General features: G+C 48.8%; 1 protein-coding gene across 1 annotated transcript in view; it reads left to right on the top strand.

Annotated features, from left to right (window-relative positions):
* The window catches only part of DPH1 (diphthamide biosynthesis 1), a 1,562,622-nt gene that overhangs the window by 1,428,464 nt on the left and 110,125 nt on the right, over nt 1-24,033 (top strand). Inside the window, exons 10-11 of the mRNA XM_086955191.1 lie at nt 19,189-19,267; nt 22,435-22,569. Of these exons, the coding sequence (XP_086811317.1) occupies nt 19,189-19,267; nt 22,435-22,569 (214 nt within the window). The remainder of the gene's footprint in view (nt 1-19,188; nt 19,268-22,434; nt 22,570-24,033) is intronic.

Raw genomic sequence — 24,033 nt, 5'->3', positions numbered from 1 at the left:
CCTTCCCTTCTTCACCAATCCTTGTCAATCTATTCTCCTTAGATATATATAAAAATAGTTTTACCATTTGCAACGTCTCCGATTTAGTAAATACAAAGGCTTATGAAAGAAAAAAGTCCATCCTCTAATGTACTAAGCTCCTTTAGCGATTGGGAAACGTTTTTCTGAAATTTTTAAGTGAGTTTAGAAATGAATACCGAATCACAATTTGGTTGGGGAGTGTTGAGGGCATCCTTTTCAAATTGCAATGCAGTCCCCCATGTAAACGTGCTTTGTGACTGTAGAGCTAGTTGTAAACCATTGATAAGTTACAGTCTCTCAAGTTGGGGGACGGTAACTCATTGCAGGAGAAAGGGTCCACTTTCGACCCCTTCCACTTTGAGAATTGGCTTGCCAGCTTCGGGAGTGTGCTTAGTGGTCCAAGAGACCTCAGCTAACTCTGACTGAAGAGTTTGAAAAGGGAAAAGTTAATTTACTTTTCAAAAGCAGGCCAGTTTTCTTAAAGGAAATTGATCTGCTCTGAAAACAAATCACTTTTGAAATGCAAAGACTGGCATGGTGGTCTTCTGTCTCTTTTGGGTCACCATTACTGTCAACAGTGAGGGCAAAGGACTGTAGCTCAACAGGTCTCTCGACATTTATGCAAAAACTCCGTTATCAGATTTCCAGATTTGTATATCTCGGATACTACAACTTCTAAAATGGTGGTAAGGCCATGATTTTACTGCACCTATTATCGGCTCTGCTTTGGTCCTGTTTGGAGCAGGAGATCATTAAGCCTCTCAGAAGATAAGCCTCAGTGCTGAGCAGGTTGTAAACTTCAGATCGACAGCAGTTATCCCTGCACAAGTCCTATTAAAAGCTACATTGCCTGCAGGCATGTGGAAGGGATTATTTGCAGTTATGAATGTGGGAGAAAACTGGTATCTCAGTAGCACGAGATTTCAAACGTTACCTTGTGAAGGAGCCCCGGTGTGTGGGGCTCTTTGATGCATAGTGGGGCACCCTGAGACACAGTGGGATGTGGGTTTATAGGGGAATAGGGTGGGAAGTTATTTAATTGTCTCAAATTGTAAAGCGCTCTGATATCCTTCGGGATCAAGTTCGCTCTATATAAAACTTTATAAATAAAAACTTTATACATTTGCAGCTAGTCATAGTGGGTTACAAATTAATATTCATTAGAGCGTTCGGTCTGTTCTCCACTAAAATTGCCTATTTTGCAAACCAACCTATCAGTTCTTAGTTTACAATCAGATTGGATTTGCAAAAAGTCTGTGAACAAATTACTAATGATTTTTGTGAATCCAACTGTAGTGCTCCTAGTCCCAGGTTCTGTCTCATCCCTGTCCTTTTGCCTCCGTTCGCCTCCACCCTTGTGTTTTCAGGTTGTCATTTGCATTCAGCCATTTGGATTTTGCACGCGACAATAAAAGATGCATACAAAATATGTATCCTTCATAATTCATGTATAATTCAAGTTCAGAAACAAAACAAAAAAATTGGTGAAGAATTTTATCACGCCACTGATCAAGCCCCGGCTCACTTTATCATTTCTTCCTCACCCCTTTTTTTTCATTTCTTCTTACGTTTGTGCCTTCCTCGCTTCTCACTACGCCACACCCGCTATTTCGCCTCATTTGTTATCCTCCTGTCTTAACCTCTGACCTCTCGTTTTAGCATTCATTAGCAATGCAGCTTTTCACTCTCCTCTCCTCTCCATCCCTGCCCCTCTTCTCGCCCTGTCTCCCTCCTCCTCCTCCATGTCTGCTCTGTCCTCACTCCTCTGTCCCCTCTCTTTGCTGCCACACTCCCTGTGGGGCCGTGGGTTGAGTTTTATGAGAGAGTTCGGCCGAGACTATTACAGGGATAAATCTCTCTAATTTCATTATTTTGGGTCAGACTGACAGCCTGGCCCATCTTGGCGGCTAATTCCTCCATCCCAATTCCGAAGGGATGTTCTCCTGACCCCCACCGCCGGCCCCCCTCCCTCACGATCACCCCTCGCAGGTGTTGGGGAGGCGGAGGTGAGCACTTAAAAGGACAAACATATAGAAAGGGAAGTGAAAAACAAGACAGAATCGTGGTAGTGTGCGTGCTGCAAGAACTGAATGTGCTGCACCGCCAATGTACAACAGCGGAGAGGCACGTGACCTGGTAGGTAGCAGCCAGAGACACATTTTGGAGAAAATAGTGGAAGGACTAATTAGCACCGGTAATTTGCAATGAAGTCACAGAAAGTGATGTTGCAACCACTTTAAAGGTAATGGGCCTGGTTTACAGTCAGTGATTATATATAACATGCACTATACACCACATATGGATAGAATGAATGCAATACACTTTATGTTCACATCTATACATATTCGTCTACTTGCCTTTGAAAGCAAAGCACTGACTGTTATAGGCAGTATGTCGGCCTGCATTTAAAGCGTAATCCACAAATGTATACATTTTTGTTTGCATAGTATGAAGCAATTAACACATGTTCACTCATGCTTTACAGTTAATATGAAAGAAGGAAAACAGATATTACTTTAAAAAACACCTGCTCTTAAAGCTGTAGTTCATATTTGGAACTCATCCAGCTGCAGGAAATTATTTGAAACACATAACAAGCATTGGCAAAGCCAGCAGGTCTCACCTCTGCAAGAGCTATTAGATTTGCCAATGTGTTTGCCATGTTTTACACCAGTGTGACGGCTGTTAAGCATGTCTAAAAGTTAGTGGCCTAGAAGAGGTGTGGAGTGTCGTAGAGTGAAACGCTGAAGAGTTCAGTACAGGGTTGTAGAGTCAAGTGGCAGAGTCTTGTGTATTGGAGTGGAGTTGCACATAGTGGAGTGGCATACAGTAGAGTAGGCTGGTGCAGAGCGCATGGGCATAGACTGTTGCAGAGTATAGTGAAATAGAAGTCAGTTACGTAGAATGCGGTGGCATTGATTAGAGTGTTGCATAATAGAGTACAATGGCGTAGAGTGCAGTAGCGCAGAGTTGAGTAAAGTGGTGTGGAGTACTTATGCTTAGAGTAGAGTGGCACAGAGTCTAGTGGCGTAGTGTTGCAGAGTAGCGTGGCAGAGAGTGGTGCAAAGTAGAATATATTGCCATAGAGTAGAGTGGCGTAGAGTGGAGTGCTGCAAAATAGAGTGGCATAGAGTGCATTGGCATGGAGTGCAGTAGTGCAGAGTAAAGTACCTTAAAGTCAGTGGTTTAGAATGCAGTGTTGCAGAGTAAAGTGTCGTAGAGTGCAGTGGTGTGGAGTGGCGTAGAGTTGTGTTGAATGGAATGGTGTAGAGTGCAGTGGCATTCAGTACGGTGGTGCAGAGTCGACTGCAGTGGCATAGAGTAGACTGCTGCAGAGTAGAGTCTAGTGGCATGAAGTGGCATAGAGTAGAGTGGACTGGTATAGAGTATTGCAGAGTTTAGTGTTACTGAGTACATCAGCATATAATTCAGTGGCATACAATGCAGTGTCCTAGAATGCAGTGGCATAGATTAGACTGGTGCATAGTACAGTGCAGGGGTGCAGAGTGGGGTGCTGCATAGAGTGCAGTATGTGAAGAAGTGTAGAGTGGAGTGATGCACAGTGCAGTGGCATAGAGTGCAGTGATGCAGAGTAGAGTGTCACAGAGTGAAGTGGTGTAGAGTGGCATAGAGAGGAGTGGCATAGAGAGGAGTGGCATAGAGAGGAGTGGCATAGAGTGCAGTGGCATATAGTGTAGTTGTGTAGAGTGCATAGGCATAGAGTGTAGTAGGTTAGAGTAGAGTGGTATAGAGTGGAGTGGCGCTGAGTGGATTAAGAGTGGCATGGCTTAAAGTAGATTGTTTTAGAGGAGAGTGAAGTAGCATAGTGTGGAATGGTGCAGATTAAGGTACAGCGGCATCAAGTGCAGTGGTGCAGAGTAGATTAGAGTGGCATACAGTGAATTGGTGCAGAGTGCAGTGTTGCAGTGTGGCATAGAGTGTTTTTTTACAGAAAGATTGAAGTGGCCTAGATTGGAGTGGTGTAGAGTAGGGTGCATTGGCATAGAGTAGAGTGCTACAGGCTAGAATAGAGCGGCGTAATGTGAAATGGCATAGAGTGCAGTGGTGCAGTGGCATAGAGTATTGTAAAGCAGAGTGGTGCAGAGGAGAGTGTAGTGGTGTAGAATGGTGCAAAGCAGAGTGGAATATGCATGATGTGGTATCACACAGCAATTACAGACAACACATTTTCAATTGAAATGACCATTACCTTTGCACAGACCTACAGGGCACAGACGATAACTTGTGGAAATGGCATCATGTAGTGTAATGATTTTAAAAAAAATCATATTAAAGTATTTGTTCCCAACACACTTAAAAATTAACAAAAATTTAGTTAATTTGTGTTCCTAATTTTGATATATTCTGAAATACTTGCACAGTTCATTTAAATGTTGTGTGCTAGAAAGAAAACATTTTCCTACCCCCAGTACCTAGCACAATTGTCACATAAATCCTCTCACTTTGAAGTTAGATAAAGAATGTAAACACCAAGCTCCCTTGGAAAACAGTGCCTGATATTTGACGTTGGTCTTTGAATGCACAGCAAATGTGACGAGATAAGAACAAGTTTACAGGCCTGTTTATGTAATGGAGCACTCGTGGAAAAATACAGGGGAATTGGTGTGAAAAGGCTTTTGCTCCTTGGGAGGGAAAAACTCACCCTGGGTAACCTGAAACAAACGAAGCCAGCAAATAGAAAAACAGAAACTGTGAATTACAAACCACAAAGCCAATGATAAGGAATGGGCAAAACACTTTCCCAGGGAAGATTTCTGAATGTCCCAAAGATGTCTTTCAACCTAAAAACGTGAGATGGTTCATAAGGTGTGATCATGTTTATGTTTTATCTGCATTCTCTAATGGCTTCCTGGCTTCACAGCACTTTACAGAAGCCCCAAAAGTCAGTGCATCACCCATTAAATCAAAGAACCAGGTGGCGAGAGAAGCAATTAGGATGGGCAGGCAGAGTGGTCTTATGATCATGGATGTGCAACATAGTGTGTGCATTGTGTTATTAGCTTCTTGCTTTGTCCGCTCTTGCGCGGTCGGTGTTCTCCCTCAGCGCATCTGATTGGACTGGGGTTAGCCGAAAGTGCATCACCAGTGGTGCGTTGGGCATGGTCCTTGGGGTGTCTCAGGGGCTATGAACCTCCAGGAGTTTATAGTGTTCACTCTGTTTTGCCGGCCCTTCGGATGCCTGGAGGGCCTGAATGCTACCTTGATTGACTCATCCACCCTCCGCTTTAAACTTGCCTTGTACAAGAGGGGTGTTGTCAAAGTGATTTGTTAAAGTTGTAGTTAATAACGCTTGTATGCTTTTCTTGTGGTAATTTCCTCTTTGGCCATAGGAGAAGGTGGGGTTAGCATTGCTCAAGTTGTGTTTTTTAATGGTCTTGAAACTGTTCGGCTCACAGATAGACACATGATGGCCTTACATGGGCCATTTTCGCCTTTAGTGGGCTGGAAGTATTTTGGGGACAATGGCCCAGATGCCCAAGCTTCTCAATCAATCAATCACAGGATTTGTAAAGCGCGCTACTCACCCTTAAGGGTCTCAAGGCGCTAAGGAGGGGGGGAGGAGTCGCTACTGCTCGAACAGCCAGGTCTTGAGTTGTTTCCTGAAGGAGAGATGATCCAGGGTCAGCCGTAGGTGAGTGGGGAGGGATTTCCATGTCTTGGCTGCCAGGTAGGAGAAGGATCTTCCTCTGACGGTGGATTTCCGAAATCGTGGGACGGTGGCGAGGGCGAGGCTGGCGGATCGGAGCTGGCGGGTGGGTGTGTAGAAAGTGAGGCGGCTGTTGAGGTACTTCGGGCCCGTGTTGTGGAGAGCCTTGTGTGCGTGGGTGAGGAGTCTGAACGTGATCCTCTTTTTGACGGGGAGCCAGTGCAGGTCTTTCAGGTGGGCGGAGATGTGGCTGCGGCGAGGGATGTCTTGGATGAGTCTTGCTGAGGCGCTCTGAATGCGCTGGAGTCTTTTCTGGAGTTTGGCTCTGGTTCCAGCGTAGATAGTATTCCCGTAGTGCAGACGGCTGGTGACGAGGGCCTGGGTGACCGTCTTCCTGGTTTCAGTGGGGATCCATCGGAATATCTTTCGGAGCATGCGCAGGGTGTTGAAGCAGGGTGATGAGACACCGTTCACTTGCTTGGTCATCGTGAGGGAGGAGTCCAGGATGAAGCCCAGGTTGCGTGCGTGGTCCGTTGGTTTGGGTGCACTGCCCAGGGCAGGGGGCCACCAGGAGTCGTCCCAGGCGGAGGGAGATGGTCCGAGGATGAGGACTTCCGTCTTGTCTGAGTTCAGTTTCAGACGGCTGATTTTCATCCATTCTGCGACGTCTCTCATTCCTTCCTGGAGGTTGGCTTTGGCGGTGGCGGGTCGTTGGTGAGGGAGAGGATCAGCTGGGTGTCGTCGGCGAGGAGATGATGTTGAGGTTGTGTTGGCGGGCGATGGCTGCGAGAGGGCTCATGTAGACGTTGAAGAGGGTGGGGCTGAGTGAGGATCCTTGCGGGACACCGCAGAACGGAACGGGGGGAGGGGGACTCTCTGGGTTCTTCTGGCGAGGAATGAGATGATCCACTCCAGGGCCGCTCCTTGGATTCCGGTGTTGCTTAGGCGCTGTACTAGGGTGCGGTGACAGACAGTGTTCAAGGCTGTTGAGAGGTCCAGGAGGATGAGGGCAGCTTCTGGCATCTGTGTCCCTGACCCTTGATGCCCATGGGGCAAAAGAGGAGACCATGTCCTGGACAAGGTGTCTATTGAGGGTAGTCACGAGATCGACCACAGAATATGATTGTTCAAGGGCAGAATGGGATCCTGAGCAGAATAAGTTTGACATCTTCAACTATAATTTTTAAGGGCCATGAAGGTGGGTTATGCCTGTCAAGCATTTAAACTAACTGAGATTGGTTGCTGGAGCAATGCTAACTGAAATATTGATCCAAATGTACATGTATTTCTTATGAAAATACACCCACCCATCCCAAAAATTCAGTGTCCTTTCTCAGCGATAAAGAGCTTGCTGCCAAGGCAGAAGGAGACATGGAGTTCAACACCATGAAGGCACATCGAAAGTGTGTGTAATGGCATTTATTATTTGCACATGATGCCAGTTCATTATAAACAGGCCACCTTCCAGCATGGGCTGGAGGGCGCATCTTGTCTCTAAAAGGGGGGCTTCATCTACATGCGTCCGCCTGCGACTTGTACCGATCTTCTGTGTGCCTTTTGCAGCAGTGTGCCTGCGTTAGAGTGAACATTATGGCGCTTATTTCACGTTATTGCTTCCTTTCTCAGAGCCTCCAAAAAGTCCTCCTCTGAAGTCCTGTCAAGTGTTCGCCTTAAATGCATTTTTACTCGTACTTGTGTGCATAACAGTGTCCTCAAATCTCCAGTGTAAGACATTATCCTGGCTAGCTGAGGCAAGAGAGTCCCACAGATGTTTGTGTGTTCTAAGGTTGGGCTACTGGAAGAACCTTCCAAGAGGAGCTTTCAGACTCCATCAAAGACTCCCTAAAGTATTGCTTCTCAAAATGTAGTTGCACATTTGGAATTCAAGTTTTACGGCCAGATGTGTGGTTGGAAGGTTTGCATTGTAGACTCACAGTGTCTGTGTTGTATCCTAGCCAATGTTTTGCACTGTACTTGGTGTACCCACACTGCTCAAGAGATTGTACTCAAAGATTCATAGAAATCCTGGCCTGCTAATATTGACGAGCAGGATTTTCTCTTTAAATTCTTGTGGATGCTTACAAGTGCAGAGCTGTAGTCCTGCATGGAAAGCATGCCCCCTTTGCATTCACAAAGTGCCGATACTCTAGGCCGAATCACTTCGAGAAAGGGTGACAGTGGAGTGCAGCATCAAACAAATAGGGCACAGGACAAAGGGGCATCAGGGTGAACATGGAGCACTTGATGGGGACACTGCCTGCCATCTCTGATGCCAACAGCTACCACATGCAGAGTGGAAGCGGCCCCTTGTGGACAGCTTACATTTTTGAATAGTTCCCAATTGATCCCAGTAGTCTGTGGTCCACAACTATATGAATATTCACAAATCCTTGACACACTGCCTTGTGAGCAGCATTGAGGGCCTGATGACCCCTGAATGCCCCTTGTCTGTGAGACCCAGGAGTCGTCTCAGGGTTGAGACTTGCAGTTTGACCTAAATGTGTTGCAAGTTGAGTTTTTAATTTACCAAGTCTATCGCTTTGTGTAGCACGGGCTGTACAATTGCAAACAATGGTTTGTAGAGCGCAGCTAGTCACCCGTGAGGGTCTCAAGGCGCTTATCGTATTCAGGGATGTGATGTCCGTTCCGTTCGGGATGGAAGGGAGGAGGGGTGCACAGGACAGACCGGGGCTACTGAGCTCAACCGTGGTGGTTGGTGTCGTTTGCGTCTAATAACACGACCGAGATAAACACTACAGAATTTCTAGTGCTTATCTTTAGTTGGCAGTATGCCTTCATGCTTTACTAACCCTGCCCAACTCCCACCAGGTGAAAGCTAGGAGCTGTATTCACCAGTATCAAGTGGCAGAGGTACACATGGCACAGGTACAGATTATTATAGTTACCCCTTGAGGCTTAGAAACGCAACTCCATCACTCGATCATACTCTTATATAACTTCAGGTAGAAAGCAGCAAGTCCATGTGCTTGTTTGCCGTTGAGTGCGTCTCGCCCAGTGGGCTCCGGTTTCAGGGCAAGCCTTGTGATGTCTGCGCATAAGTGTTCGCAGATCAGGACTCATATTGATGTTGCCATATGGGTGCACTTTCCCTGCTTGCGCCACAGCACACCTTAAAACTGGTGCGCTGGGTGCAAACAGGGAAAGTGCGCCCCGTTATGGTGAATGCTCTGCCCTCAGTGCGGAGAAGTGTGGCTCAATGGTTAGAGAGGCAGACCCTGATGCAGAGGTCTAGCCCTGGACCAGGGTTCAATTCCCCGCCTCTGCGGGTCTTGGGGCTCAAAATTCCACGGACCTGATAATTCTCGCCTCGGTGCCTATTCCAATCATGGAGTCCCACTCTGCAACTCTGGGCAATAGTTTGCTTAATCTCCACAATGGCCCACACAACGCTAAGGATGCCTGGCCTCCACCTTGGGGGTGCCCAGGAGTGGACGCCTCACAGGGAAAGCCACGTTGGGTTCCACAGCGGTATTCGTACAAGCGCTTTGAGACCCTTGCGGGTGAGTAGTGCGCTAAACAAGTATCAATTTACATGTACAGTGCAGCCACGAAGTTGCGCTGCCCTGGGGGCAGCGCATTCAAGTGAAATTCAAAGCAGCTGCTTTAAAACCGCTCCGTGTTTCGCTGTGTAGGCGGCAACCCGCCTGCACTTTCAAGAGGGGAGAGAGAGCGACCTTCAAGAGGATAGAGAGGGTGAGAGACTGCATCCGCCTGCAAGGAGATGTCTGAGCAATCCATGGGATCCTCTTTTCCACTACAGAAGACCGCCTTCGGGGGTGCACTGAAAGAGTGCCACAGTTTTGTGGCACACTTTCAGTGTGTCTCCTATGGGCATGTTTGCCTCTGCGCCTGTGTCCATAATACGGAGCGGGGCAGAGGCAAAGTGATTCCCTCATTTGCCTGGGACCATGTCCCCATTCTAGTTGGGGAATTCTCTCTAATGATAGTGCTGGCGCAACATGTGCGCCAGCACTATTTGTATTGCAGAAGGGGCTGCACAAGTATCTGCATCCACTTCTGCTATACCAAAGTTCCCCGGGGCGCACAAAGCGGGGCATACATGTTTGTTTCATCCCCAGGGCACTGGGGATGAAACAAACCCAAGACGAGTACAGCCTGTGCTTGTGGTATTGCTTGGTGGATGCTGTCCGGGTGTCACGGTCTAGGCTTGCTGGCAGAGTTGGCATCTTCAACTGGTCAGGTTCACAGCAGCGGCATGCGGCACCACCTTCCAGGCCTATCATGTTCATAGCAAGAAGATGAAATTGTGTCCTACACAGATCAATCAGGCTTACAGTGGCGAGGTGCAGTTACAGCTTTTCAGGATGCTCCGCTTCATACCAGCGAGGAGCAGTGGCAGCCGCACAGTCATGTTGGCAGTGGATATGGCCTTACCTGGTTGGTACCGCCTTTGGGGTAGTTCATGGGTAAGAACTGCACAGAGAGCCTGGGGAAACCCTCAAGAATGCAGGTCGCTCCTGGCTTCGCCTTTAGATAATGCTGCTTTTTCTGGGTGCTTCACATAACAGGAACATGTTGGGCTTCTCCTCCTGGACAGTCACTCCTCTGGCTATGGCAAGCTTACTCCTTCTTTCTCTCAGAGAGAAGGCAGCTTTTAGGCACTAGGCAGGCCTTCAGCACCTCCAGCAAAAAATGCAAACTTCATGATGATGTATTTTAACCTCTGGAAAACTGGCTATCAGGCAGACACCATCCCAGGTTACCAAGAAGCTATTTTAGTACCCTACGGAGAACTCCCTTCCTTGGTCATGGAGAACTTGAGACTGGAACAAAGTGAGGTAGTTTGTTTCCTACATTTAAACACATGTGGATCCACTGTCTCAAACTTCGGAACTGATGTTGGGTACTTCTCTTTTAAGTGTTATTCCTAGACTGCTCTCCACGTACAGCATTTCTGTAAAGTGATGCTTCTCACAGCATGTGGCATTAGGGCTGTCTCCAAGAATATCACCCATCGTTTGGACACTGTGAAGTGCACCTGGTTGATCAGTTTTTCCTAAGCAATAACCGGGGACAGAGAAAATGGCAGGTCATACCTGGAAACTTCTTTACTTAAAAAAAACAGATACTTCTCTGCCACCCTTCACCCTTATCATCCACCAAATCAAATGAAAAAGCTGAGAGAAAATGAATAAGCAGCCCTTTGCTAACAAAGTGTTCTTGGAATTTCTAAAGATAGCCTTGTCTGCATCCTCCTCAGTTCAGTGTCTGGATCACAAACCTTTAGCCACAGGAATGTGGGCCGCACACTTTCACTGTGTGGTAAAGGAGTCCTTATACTCCATCTTGTGGAGTCAGTAGTGTCATACTCTTACTGAAACTTAATGACTCAGATTAAAAACGGTCACACAATAAATTCCAAATCACAGTACGCTGCCACCACTGCTTTATGTGTCACACCTCGGACTGTACAGAACCGAGGATTGGACCAGTTTAATATAAACTGGTTGCCTATGAACTTTTTCTGCCAGCGTGAGCCTATATGTAAATGTTGTTGTTCATTTTAGCCTAAGCATTCTACCTTGCTGCATTGAAACGTGTCGCTTTCATTGGGTCAAATTTTAGGACATTGCCGATATTCATTTTTTTAAATCTGGTTAAAATGGCATAATTAAATGCAACTTTGTTCAGGCACTACTCTCCCCCGAGTACACCACTCTAAGATGGCGCGCATGCTCTAGCGGCGTCTCCCACACACCACTAGTCCCTCTTCCCTTTCGCTCACCAGGACCGAGGGGTTTATCAGGCACCTTCCTACGCCGGTTCCATGTAACCAGCTATCATGCTTTCCAGACGGGACCCAATCCTCCGTCCTGCTACGTTCACATTGCGGTAAGCCTCACCCCAGTTCACCCAATAGATTGTATTGCTGCACGGGTCCTTAAACAGTCTATAGGACTCATGGGCCACATCTTTTCTTCCACAGGTTCGTACCGAAGAGGCACACGCTATTTAGTGCGTTGCCCACATACCGTTAAAGCATTTCCTTAAGGTAATATTCGGCCTGAACTCGCCTTTTTCACCATTGGTCACTCGCCGCTACTTATGCTAATTCACTGTGATTTTATGCAGGTTCTCAATTATTCAGAATCATTCCTGCTTTCTTATCAACAAACCCCGAAGATGCCCACGCAACAAAGCCAGGCCCTCACGGTAAATCTACCACCACGTAATTTTCGTTCACCACGTACCCGGCGCCTCCAAATCCTTATGTGCCTACTTTTCCTTCACAGAACTTGACATTTTTGCATCGTTTATTAAGACGTGAACACACACCCAGTGTAACGGTTAGTTTGCAGCCTTTCGACCACGACAGTTACTGCCCATCACGTCCTTATCACGCCATTTCTGCTCACATACGGCTCTCTTACCATCGTCCTCACTATGCACAACTTAAAAGACCCGGTTAAAAATGTTACAAATGTTTAAATGTGTCACGTATCTTAGCGCCAGCATGGCCGTGCACTCTCTCTCCAAATATGAGCACACCGCCACCCGTGCCCTTTGGAGAAAACAACTAAGGCTCTCTGCACAATTGCTTGTGCACTTGTTGCACCCCTAATGTATAGAGTTGCTACTGACTAGCTGTTATTTATGTAAATAACATGAGAAAAACCTTTCTTTCCCCTTTTTTGCTCTCCTCCTGTTTATTCCTACAGGCTCTTGTAACCAAATCAATCAGGCAAAGCTCTTCATTGTAGTCCTGAAGATGATCCCAATATATCTTTGGAGATAGGGATCGAAACGTTCGTCGACTGTTTGTACAGTACTGCTCCATTTATAATTTGTACTTTCTGTTGCAGTTACTGTGGGTTTGAGCTTACTTAAGATTTTATTGTATTGTAAGCCACCTTCTTCTCCATTTTGTTTGCCTGTTATTGTCTTTTCTCGTGGTTTTTTTCCCTCTATTTATTGTTCTCCCTTGACTCGGTACAGGCTTGTGCCCAGTTATTAATGAGTGACTTGTTTCACCTTAACATATGTATGACCTTACCAACATTTCTAAATAAATACTTCTATGTCCGGCTGGACACTGAAGAAGAAAAATACAGAGTCCTTATTTTAAGCCTGTGCTTATAATTTTTTCAAAGCATCATTAAAGCCTAGGACCTTTGTTAAATAATAATACACCTCGGACTGTGGCAGCTGTCCTGTGCCCACAATGAAGGCATGCTTGGTGCGCCCCTCAAGGTCACTGTTCAGGTGCTGAACCTTGCGTGGTCAGGGACAGGCACACCTGCTAGATTAGCGTGAGTCCACTTCTCCACTTGACAATACTCAAGTGTATACCTTTCTGCTACAACCAGCATAGCAGGGACAGAATGGAAAGTCACAACTTCTACAGCCAACTCAGTTTTAACCTACTTGTCTATTACATACAGGGCTGGCGCTAGGCGTGGGCAGCTGCCCAGGGCCTTGCACTCAACCCACCAGCGTTGGGTCCCACACCAGTGCAACACACAACCGGTTCTCTTGTACCCCTGCAGATCCAAGTGAAAGAAAGGTGTCTCCTTGCAATTGGGCCCATGGGAGGGGGCCCTCTCACTGCGCCTCTCAGGGATGGTGGTGGGGAGGCCTAGGGGAAGGAGACACTTCCTCTTGTCCCAGTTGCAAGGGGGAGACACATTTTGCAGGTTTGTCCTGCAAGTAGGCCTCTTGCCCGGCTGCCCATACAGAGACATTGCGGGACAGCCTTTGTCCAGCACTTTAGCGCCTCCATGGTATTAACTTTCAGTCCACAAACAATTCTCTCACCTTCAGCTCCGAGCTGTAAAAGAGGTGCTTGTGGGTGGCTGAGAGGAGGAGCTGTGGGCCAGGAGGAGCCTGCACAAAGCATCTTCAGGAGCCCTGAATGTGTCCTATATGGAAATTAGAGGGGCTACGCACATTCCCTTTCTACCCAGGGCCCCGAAAATCCTAAAACCGGATCTAATTACATCCATCACACTGCATCACACACAACACTAAAAAACTTCCACATATGCTCAAAATAAAGACTGTACCCTTCCAACCGTACAGTCTGCATGGTGCAGCATGCCAACAGCTCTAACTGCGAGCTCGGCACTGGACCTTAGCACTGCGCAGGGTTGCAGTCTGTTTTATTCTCTCTGCACAGCAGTAAGCATATGTGCAGCCCCAGACCCTGCACGCAGCTAATGATCCTGGCAGTAGCGCTTACCCCATGGTGTCCTTGAACTCCCGTAGTTCGGGTGCAGTGTATCTGGCGGGGAGCCCAGGGCCAGGCAGTGATATACGAGCGTTATGCCTGGGCTCGTTATCCCAGCCTTTCGGAGGTCCCAGGGAGGCCTCAGCCTGACCTGCTTTTATCTCAACGGCAGCGCCTGGACTGGCTGTATGACGGAACCCTGCATGCATTTACAACGCATTCACCGTCTCAACTGCGACTTTACCACACAAGTCGTTATATTGTCTTGCCTTAGGGGGTGCTGGACTTCGAATTAGTGTAATTTACTATTGAAACTCTAGATTACGTAACAGTAGGGAAGGTGCTGGACTTAAAAATCCAACACCAGTCCAACAAGTCCAGGGCTCGAGTCGGGGTACCACGTGGGTGGACAGCGTCCCCCCACTTTTTACCCGGAGCTCGATAATAAACTACTGCCAGAGTCTAACCCCTTCGATGCTGGTGACAAAGCCAGCTCGTCATGGGCGTTACCTGCGCTGCGCGCATGACGAGCTGGCTTTGTCACGTAAAGCGGGTTTTTTCAAATTTCAGCGCGCAGCGGGAAAACCCGCTAGCGCGCATGCGGCTAATGTGCGTGTTTGTTCAAGGCCGTAGTGCCACCTCCTTTGATCTGTAAAATACAGTACACATGAAGTGTCTCAGCTGTATGTCACACACTTGCTTATCTGATGCAATCGCATCTAAGGGTGAGCGAGGGGAGGCAATGAGTCTGATGGTGCAAGCCACCTTTTGTGACGTCACTTCCTGTCGTGATGTCAGCATCCCCCCACTTCTTTTTTTAGGACTTGAGCCCTGCCAACAACGCTTTCCCTAAAGCATGTCATTGCAATGACTTGCGGGTTAACAGGAACGCGTGGTAACGTTGCAGTGGGGGGGTAGTGACTGCGTTGTAAAGGCAGGTCATGGTTCTGTATGCGGGTAAAGGATGTTTCCCCCTGGACTGTATTATTCACCACTTGAGCCATCTAAGAGCCCCCCTCCTCCTCGATGTCGGTCCTTGTTTCACGTGTCTTATTTATTGTTATTCCCTCCCACCAATAGGGAGCCGCCGTGTATGGGTCACAGGTCAGAGATCAGGAGGAAGCGAATGTCCGTGTTGAGGTCCACCGGCAGATCTGAGTGTGATTGACAGGCTGGGCGCCCTTAGCACAGCTGTGGGCGGGACTCAACACTATAATGAGGGTTTCTGCTCTCCCGGACTGATGTACATCGACATCGACCAACCCGGAGACCAACCCACCCAACCATCTGCTGGACCTTCACCCCCCTCGAACATCCTTAATGACTGGAACCCAATCTCCACTGAGGACACCATCCGCCTGATGAACTCCATCCACTCAGGATACCACACAGACCCATGCCCTCACCACATCTTCAACAAAGCAGACTCCATCATAGCACCGCACCTCCGAGACGTCATCAACTGCTCCTTCAACTCCGCCACCTTCCCGGAAAGCTGGAAACACGCTGAACTCAGCGCCCTTCTGAAAAAACCCACAGCGGACCCCACCGAACTCAAAAATTACCGCCCCATCTCGCTCCTTCCATTCCCGGCCAAAGTCATCGAGAAAGCTGTCAACAACCAGCTCGCCGCCTTCCTCGAAGCCAACAAATCCCTCGACTCCTCACAGTCCGGCTTCCGAGCAAAACACAGCACTGAGACCGCACTCATCGCAGCAACAGACGACATTCGAACTCTATTGGACAATGGAGACACAGTCGCCCTCATCCTCCTCGACCTCTCCGCAGCTTTCGACACAGTCTGCCATAGCACCCTTCTACAGCGCCTCAGAAACATCGGAATCCAAGGAAAAGCACTAGAATGGATCACCTCGTTCCTCTCCGGAAGAACCCAGAGAGTCCGCCTTCCACCATTCAAGTCAGAGGCCACTGAAGTCATCTGCGGCGTACCACAAGGATCTTCACTCAGCCCCACCCTTTTCAACGTATACATGAGCCCCCTCGCAGCCATCGCCCGCCAACACAACCTCAACATCATCTCCTACGCGGATGACACTCAACTGATCCTATCACTCACCAATGACCCCAGCACCGCCAAAACTAACCTACACGAAGGAATGAAAGAAGTAGCCGAATGGATGAAACACAGCCGTCTGAAACTGAACTCGGATAAAACAGAAGTCCTCATCTTAGGTACCTCCCCCTCCGCATGGGACGACTCCTGGTGGCCAGAAGCCCTTGGAAAAGCACCCATCCCGACAGACTACGCTCGGAACCTGGGCGTCATCCTGGATTCCTCACTATCAATGAACAGACAAGTCAACGCCGTCTCCTCATCCTGCTTCAACATTCTTCGCATGCTCAAAAAAACATTTCGTTGGATCCCCACCGAAACTAGGAAAACGGTCACCCACGCTCTGGTCACGAGCCGACTGGACTATGGAAACACCCTCTACGCCGGGACTACCGCTAAACTCCAGAAAAAACTCCAACGGATCCAAAACGCCTCAGCCAGGCTCATATTAGACATCCCACGTAAAGAACATATCTCTGGTCACCTGAAAAACCTCCACTGGCTTCCCGTCAATAAGAGGATCACTTTCCGGCTCCTAACCCACGCACACAAAGCACTCTACGAAATCGGACCAGAATGTCTCAACACACGACTTTCCTTCTACACCCCCTCCCGCCAGCTACGATCATCCAACCAAGCCCTTGCCCCTCGCATCAACAAAACCACCATGGGAGGTAGATCCTTCTCCTACCTGGCAGCTAAAACCTGGAACTCACTTCCCACTTACCTTCGCCTTACCCAGAACCACCTAGCATTCAGAAAGCAATTTAAAACATGGATATTTGACAAGTAATTCCCCACCCCTCCTCAAGCGCCTTGAGACCCTATGGGTATGTAGCGCGCTATATAAATTCTCTGACTTGACAGAGCAGTGCACGGGCAGCAGGGGTGCTGCAGGTCGGCAGTGAGGTGCCTTGGCATCTCTCGCCGTGGGTACCAGATTCCCAGCAGCCAGTAGTGTTGCACGCCAGGGCTGAGACACGCCGGCAGCGGTGATTGGGTCTCAGTCCTGGAATAGTATCGAGGCCTGGAATGACGTGCCTTCGTATATGTGTGCGTCCATGACCGGGGGCTGCAGGCCAGGCCAGCGCTGCGGGGACTCGTCCCTGCCAAGCGTGGATGTGTTTACCTTTCTGCAGACAGAACAGTGCGCAGCATTTAAGTGACTCGTCCATCACTCGGACAGGCTCGGTGACACGTTACATAAAGCAGGATCGTTAACCACATCCTGTCAATCATGGCAAAGCTACCATGTACAGTGTGAGCACAGCTCCGTCCTTAGTGCGCATTTACGTTGTAAAATGTGCAGGGGTGATTGATGCAGGGCAGGATTGAGCCGCATGGACAGAGCCGTGCTTCGTTCCTGGTGCTGCAGCAGTTGTGGGGTGTGCTGGCCAGTTGTGAGGTGCTGCAGCAGAGCGGTGTTTGATACATGGGCGTCAGAGGCTGGCACTGAGGTGAGTTGGCAGAGCTGTTTATCGCTTCCAGTTCTGTAATAGCCAGGGGTCTTGCATGTCAGGAATAATGTGCAGTGACAGAGCTGTGCTTGAGTCTAAGTGCTGGCACTGCATGGGGGTTGCAGGCCTGCTTTGAGATGTGTGAGGTGAGCAGAGGTGCTGCAGGTCAGCAGTCATGTAAACTGACCGCTCGGGGTGTAGGTTCTAGAGGTTATGGAATATCCTCCAGAAATATTGAATGTCAGGGTGGAGTTGCTTGGGCAGAGTTCTGTTTGCGTCCAAGTGCTTGTTTTGCATGGGTTTGCAGGCCTGCATTGAGACGTGTTGGCATGGCAGTGTGAGGTGAGCAGAGGTGCTGCAGGCCAGCACTGATGTAAACTGACCGCTCGGGTGTGGGTTCTAGCTAGTTATGGATATTTAACGTCAGGGTGGTGTTGCTTGGCCAGAGTTCTGTTTGCGTCCAAGTGCTTGTATTGCATGGGTTTGCAGGCCTGCTTTGAGATGTGTGAGGTGAGCAGAGGTGCTGCAGGTCAGCAGTCATGTAAACTGACCGCTCGGGGTGTAGGTTCTAGTTATGGAATATCCTCCAGAGATATTGAATGTCAGGGTGGAGTTGCTTGGGCAGAGTTCTGTTTGCGTCCAAGTGCTTGTTTTGCATGGGTTTGCAGGCCTGCATTGAGAGGTGTGAAGTGAGCAGAGGTGCTGCAGGTCAGCAGTGATGTAAACTGACCACTCGGGGTGTAGGTTCTAGTTATGGAATATCCTCCAGAGATATTGAATGTCAGGGTGGAGTTGCTTGGGCAGAGTTGTGTTTGGGTCTCAAGGGTGCAATAGCAGGCGCTGCAGTAGATCGGGACTGAGATGCATTTGCGATAGCATCAACAGCATAGCATCAATATCAGGATGTGGTGAGCGAGGCCAGTGTTCGAAGGGGCACTGCGAGTCAGGGTCGGATCTGCCCGCGTCGCTGTGTATGGGACCCCCTGACATACCATCCTGACTGCGGGTCAGAGTTAGGTGTCTTAGGAGTTCCATTTGCGGTCCCAGTGCTGGGCAGTAAGGAATAGTGCAAGTCAGGATTGCTTGTGTTTCCGAGCAGTGTGTGTGGCCCCAGTGCTGCAACAGCTGTGGATGCTGCAGGTAGGGATAAGAGGTGTTTGCACGTGTCTGTTCCGGGTCCCCTCACTGGAAAACAGGGAGCGCCGCATGCCACAATTACCCGTGTCACTAGCGAAAGTCAGTACAACACCCGTGGCTACCCTGAACAGGAAGGGGGGGCTGTGTGTGAGCCCCAGGGCTTTAATGTTTGTAGGATGAGTTCGAGGGGCTCTGTTCCTGTCCTCATTTCATGGCAGCCAGGAGTGAAGAAAGTAAGAATGACTTGTGCCGCCAGGGGGAGTGTTGACCGCACCGGCTGCCACTGAGGGGAAGGGATGCTTGTGTCACCGGGCTGTGTGTGGGCCCCAGTGCTTAAATAGCTGTGGATGGGGAGAGTTTGCTAGGCCTCCGCGCAGGACAGCAATGAATGCAGCATGCCCGCTGGTGCGCGATAGTAGCTTTGGATGAGTCCTGGCGTGCAGCAGGTCATAATAGTGCGCAAGCAGGACTGTGCGTGCGCGCGCGCGCTTGAGAGCACGCGCTGCTGGTAAGATGGAGGCGCCTGGGCTGCTTTCATTGCAGGCGGTGGCAGGGGCAGCATCTCCCCTCACTTCTGGTAATGTCCGTCTCCGGCCACTAACATGTCATCCTTTCTTTCTAGGTGGGTCCAGGTGGCATGCCCGAGGCTGTCCATAGATTGGGGCACATCCTTCGCTCGCCCTCTTTTAACCCCCTATGAGGTGAGTGGGAGCCAGTGGGCGAGCACTGTGACCAGAAGGGATGAGGGTGCATTATGATGAAATGAGAGCGTAATGTTGGGGACAGAGGAAGTATGTGCTAAAAATAAGATCTGTGTGTTAGCAGTGCACACGAAGCCTTATGAGCAAACATCAAAATGCAAAAGACTGTCTCCCAGCTGTGACTTCAGCATGATGCCAAGCAGACGCAGCGCCTCTGCCTGGCAGAGGCGAGAACTGCACTGGTTGTCAACACCTCCCAACCCAGCCTGCCTTTGAAACCCCAGAAGCCTAGTGCTCGCAGGAGATGCTGGGTTTGAAGGGGCTGAGAACGCTGAATAATCCTATGCTATTCCTTGTGGCGCCTCCTGTTGGGAGAAGGAGGGACTGTGCTTCAACCATTGCCTTCAGCGACTCCTACATTGAGAGACAGGGACTGCCATAGCTGTCAACTCACTCATAGCTAATGCTATGGACAGGTATTGCTGAGTCCCCGCCCCTAAACCCTGATTTGAAAGCAGACCGCAGCAGACTAGCTAGCTACACTTTAGATCCCCCCCCTTCCCCCCCCACCCACCGCCATGGGGTCCCCGCTACCAGCACCCCCATCTGGCATAGACCACACACCAATACCGTCAGTACTTTTGGGTTAGGGGTCTTAACAACCCCGGCCGTATATATTTACACACAACACATCATAAAAATGAGCATTTCACATTAATCCGCAGAAATCCTCATAACACACCATACAGTATTATTTACATATTCTTGAATGGCTAACCTTAAAAGACACTCGAATACATAGCCATAACCTATACATTGTCTCTGCATAGCCTGCATTGAGCCGACATGAAACCTTCCCTGGGCAAAACCGCCCTTGGCCGGCACACCGCCGGATCGGGAAGGGGCCCGGGTCACGGCGGGCGTTCTGTCCAAAAGCAGCGCCCAATAGCGATTTAGGTAGTTAAAAAAGTGACCTACATTAGCAATCGGGCTGTTTTGAACTACAAAAGATATGCTGTGTAGGTGTTTTTGCAAAATATGGGAGACTGCATGGATATGTGCTTGCTGCAGGCAATGTCTGTGGTAGCATCAGAGAAATCAACCGCAAACAACATCTTACCAGATCAGAAAGCAGGCGCACAAACAGCCAAAGAATGTCCCCCGCGAACTGACCTGTCAGCCAACCCTCCTGGCACTGCCAGAGTGCCCAATAGGCCAGTCCGTCCCTGCTGGTGGTTCACTAAGCTGCCATCTTTAATGTCCAGGACAATCGTCGCAAACTGAAGGAAGGCGGAACCCTGCTGACATATATAAATAATGCCCCTAGGAACTCGACTACAGCCTTTAAGATGCCCCAGCTTCCAACGTGATATAACCACCCCATCATGTCCTAGGCAGCATTCTAAAGCTCCTAGAAGGCCTCATGCTCGTAGCTTTGCACTGGAGGCACCGGCAGACTGAGGACAACCTCTTTTGGGAATACCCTCAGTCTCGTCCAGTGACACCTCTCTACAGAACCAAGGTGTCTGAGAGCTTGCACCTGTAGGGCCTGTCATGATCCTTTATGGGGACGAATAGAGACACTTCCCAGCTTCCTTTACTTTAGCCAATGCAGGCGGGGTGCTGGACACATGAAGGAAACGCCTGACACAGCTTATGTAAAAGTAGGCATTTGCTTAGGTTTTTACAGCACTTTATACTTACAGTACAGCCTGCTCTCTAACTCTCTCTGTTTTTAGACACGAAAATTGAGACACACCCATCGCCGCTCAAACAGCTGATCCCTCTGTAAAGTATCTGACCAAACTCAGCCGTTCAAACCAACTTGCCAACATGCTCAGTGCCTGCCTGCCACGGTAGCCATCTTAAGCGACTGCAGGGTGACGTTTAACCACGATAGAAGCAAGAAGCATAAATACATAAACGGGCACGTCTACAGCTGACATAGGCTGGGAAAGAGGCCCTGCAGCCGCCTCTCTTCCTTTCAGGCCCTGCTCCTCTTTATCTCAGACAGTGCCAGCTCCCCTCCCTTCCAGGCACTTCCAGCTCCCCTCCCTCTCTTCCCAGCAGGGCAGTGCCCCCTCTTTATGCTGCTGTTCTATTCCTCGTTCTTCCCATCATTTCTGGCCCACACACCCAGACAATTCCCCCCTCATCTCATTCTCAAGTTCTCCATAAACTTCCGCCTTAGCCTCTGTCTAGCCTTAATGCAGGAAGGTTTCTCCTTGCTGACTTCCATTGTTTAAGGCCTCCCTCCCCGCGCCCATTTCTTTGATTGGTGTCCAGTTTTACTCCAATTTTCAAAGAACGATTTTTACCAAGGACAAGCTACGCTACCTCTCAACAGAACTGAGGAGAAGACTGCATGCATCCAGCAAAGGAAAGACATGCCGAAGATTGGGTATAATGTTACTCACATCTCTAACCAGAAGGGCAATACTCAGCCGCGGCCCGTGCAGGTTAGAGTGGTAGGGCTGGGTGGGTGGGGGATTTCGACGGACGACGACGAGGGAAAGTTCATTATTTATTAAATTTCCCCTCGTCGTCGCCCGTCGAAATCCCCCCGCCCGCCCCCATCGCTCTTAGCTGCACGGGCTCGGCTGTGCATACTCCATATCCAACAGTGCACTCCAGACAGAACATTGCCCACACACAGCACGGCACCACCATGCCTTAAGGGTTGAGCATCATCATCCTCACAATAGCACAATGGAACAGGACACATAGTGCATTGCACGACACATTCTTATAGAACTTATAACAATCCTCCAGCACAGCCCTAGAACGCCTTTGATTGGCTGTTCCGGCAATCATCATCACTCCCACTACTAATTGATTTCTTGTGGGGAATGAGCATTTTTCCATTCCTTAAAATGTACAGCAGATTTGGTACAATCAAACTGGAAGAACAGTCCCCACCAGCTCATTGAAGCTGACGAATTCACCCACGTCAGGAACATATAGGCAGGGAGGCTACCGAGGGCACATCTTCACCAGCCATATCAGAATCTGGACTGCAAAGGAAACTACAGAACCACGTGCTACGTCACAGAATGGCTGCAGTGCTACAGCAGCGGCAGATTGTGCGCTGTACTGGGAACAATAGCATAAAATGACAGCTCTTTTATGCAGCGTCCTATCTTATCCTGTCTGTGTATCCTTTCCAGGCATCGGTGGCTCTGAAGGAAGTTGAGTGGCAGCAGACGTACCCGATGGATTTCTACGCTGGACAGTCCTTGGGGCCTTGGACAGTGAACCACGCCAGCCACCGGCCGCCCAGGCCCACTGGCAGGGCCACACAGGTGAGTGGCCAGCAGCAGGACATGAAAAGAATACATCAAATGGGGGGTATTGGCAGGTGACGCGGCAACATTCACAACCCAGGTAGGGGTACGATGCCGCCGTCATCTCATTCGAGTTTAACCTTCCCTCTGTTACACATTTCCATTCAGAGAGGTAACTACCAGTGATGAAGTGGCACCAGGATGTATGGAAGTGGGGCCTCACTGCACCCCAGTTATGACTGTCTTACAGGGTGAATAACCTTTACAACGAAACTTATACAACGCACTACCATTACAACGCATTGCGCTGGGGGGCACTCTAGGATAGGGAATAAGTTTAATTTTCTATCCAACACCTTCCCTAGTGTCCACGGGGACTGGAGTTGGAAAAGAAAATTAAACTTTTCACTATCCAGCACCTCTAAGCGCTATGCGTTGTAAAGGTTTGCGATGTTAAAACCGCGTTGTAAAGGCATGCGTTGTAAAAGCATGCGTTGTAACGTCATACATCATAACGTCATACATCCGTCTTACAGTGCCTAATAGGAGGCTACTGTTCATAACACTAGTATAACGGCCCACGTCAGTCTTGTTACGACACAGCTTCTCTATACCTTTTGTGGATGCCTTGGTGGCTCTGAAGCGACCCTCAAGCTGCTGTCAACAGCAGCCTGTGTCCTGAGCCACTGACTCACAGGCGGGAGCCCCACTTACCCTGTTTGTAGCCAGACCATCCCTGACATTTCAAACAAGTGGCAGGTGTTAGTGTTTTGTGTGCAGTCATTTGAAGGGTTCGCAAAGCCTACTTTCTGTTAAAAAATCTGCTCACTATATTTAATATTCTTTATTTTTAGGACCTGCACCAGAGGGGATGGCCAATGCAAACAATATTGTTGGGTTTATTGTTTATTTAGTTTTATGTATGTTCTAGAGCCCCAATCAAGCTTCAAGGAGTACTTAAGCACTTTCCAAAGAACATTGTACTGTAGCAGGAATCGTTGCAAGCATGAGATGCTGTATGTAGCACCCTATGGCGTCTACAGCTTGGTTGACTTCGAAGTATAGAGCTGGAATATGCTGGAGAGGAGGCAGGGACAGTAAAGTGAAGCATCATCAAATAGAACACTGTATCAATATTTCTTTTGCACATCAACCATTTTAGACATTTTAAATCTATGAGCAGTTTGAGGCACAGAGAGATAAAGTGATTAACTCAGAATCACACGATTTCTGGTTAAGCGCTGAAGTCAGGATTAGATCATACGTCTCCATATATCACCTCATGTCGTACTTTCTGATAAGCAGCAGCAGACTAGTGAAAAAGGTGCAGACATTTATTGCTGCTATGTTAAATTGAAATTTTGATGGTAAGTTCTGTGACACCTTACTGTGATTATTGGCAGTGTTTAACACCAGGCAAAGGCCTGATATGAAAGTGGACAGAACAGCTGTGATATTTACTGCCCCTCATCTCTTTTCTGC

The sequence above is a fragment of the Lissotriton vulgaris genome, chromosome 2_1 (assembly GCF_964263255.1).
Source record: "Lissotriton vulgaris chromosome 2_1, aLisVul1.2, whole genome shotgun sequence".
Taxonomy (NCBI): Eukaryota; Metazoa; Chordata; class Amphibia; order Caudata; family Salamandridae; genus Lissotriton; species Lissotriton vulgaris.
Note: the sequence above shows the minus strand (reverse complement) of the source record. Positions and strands in the feature narration are given on the sequence as shown.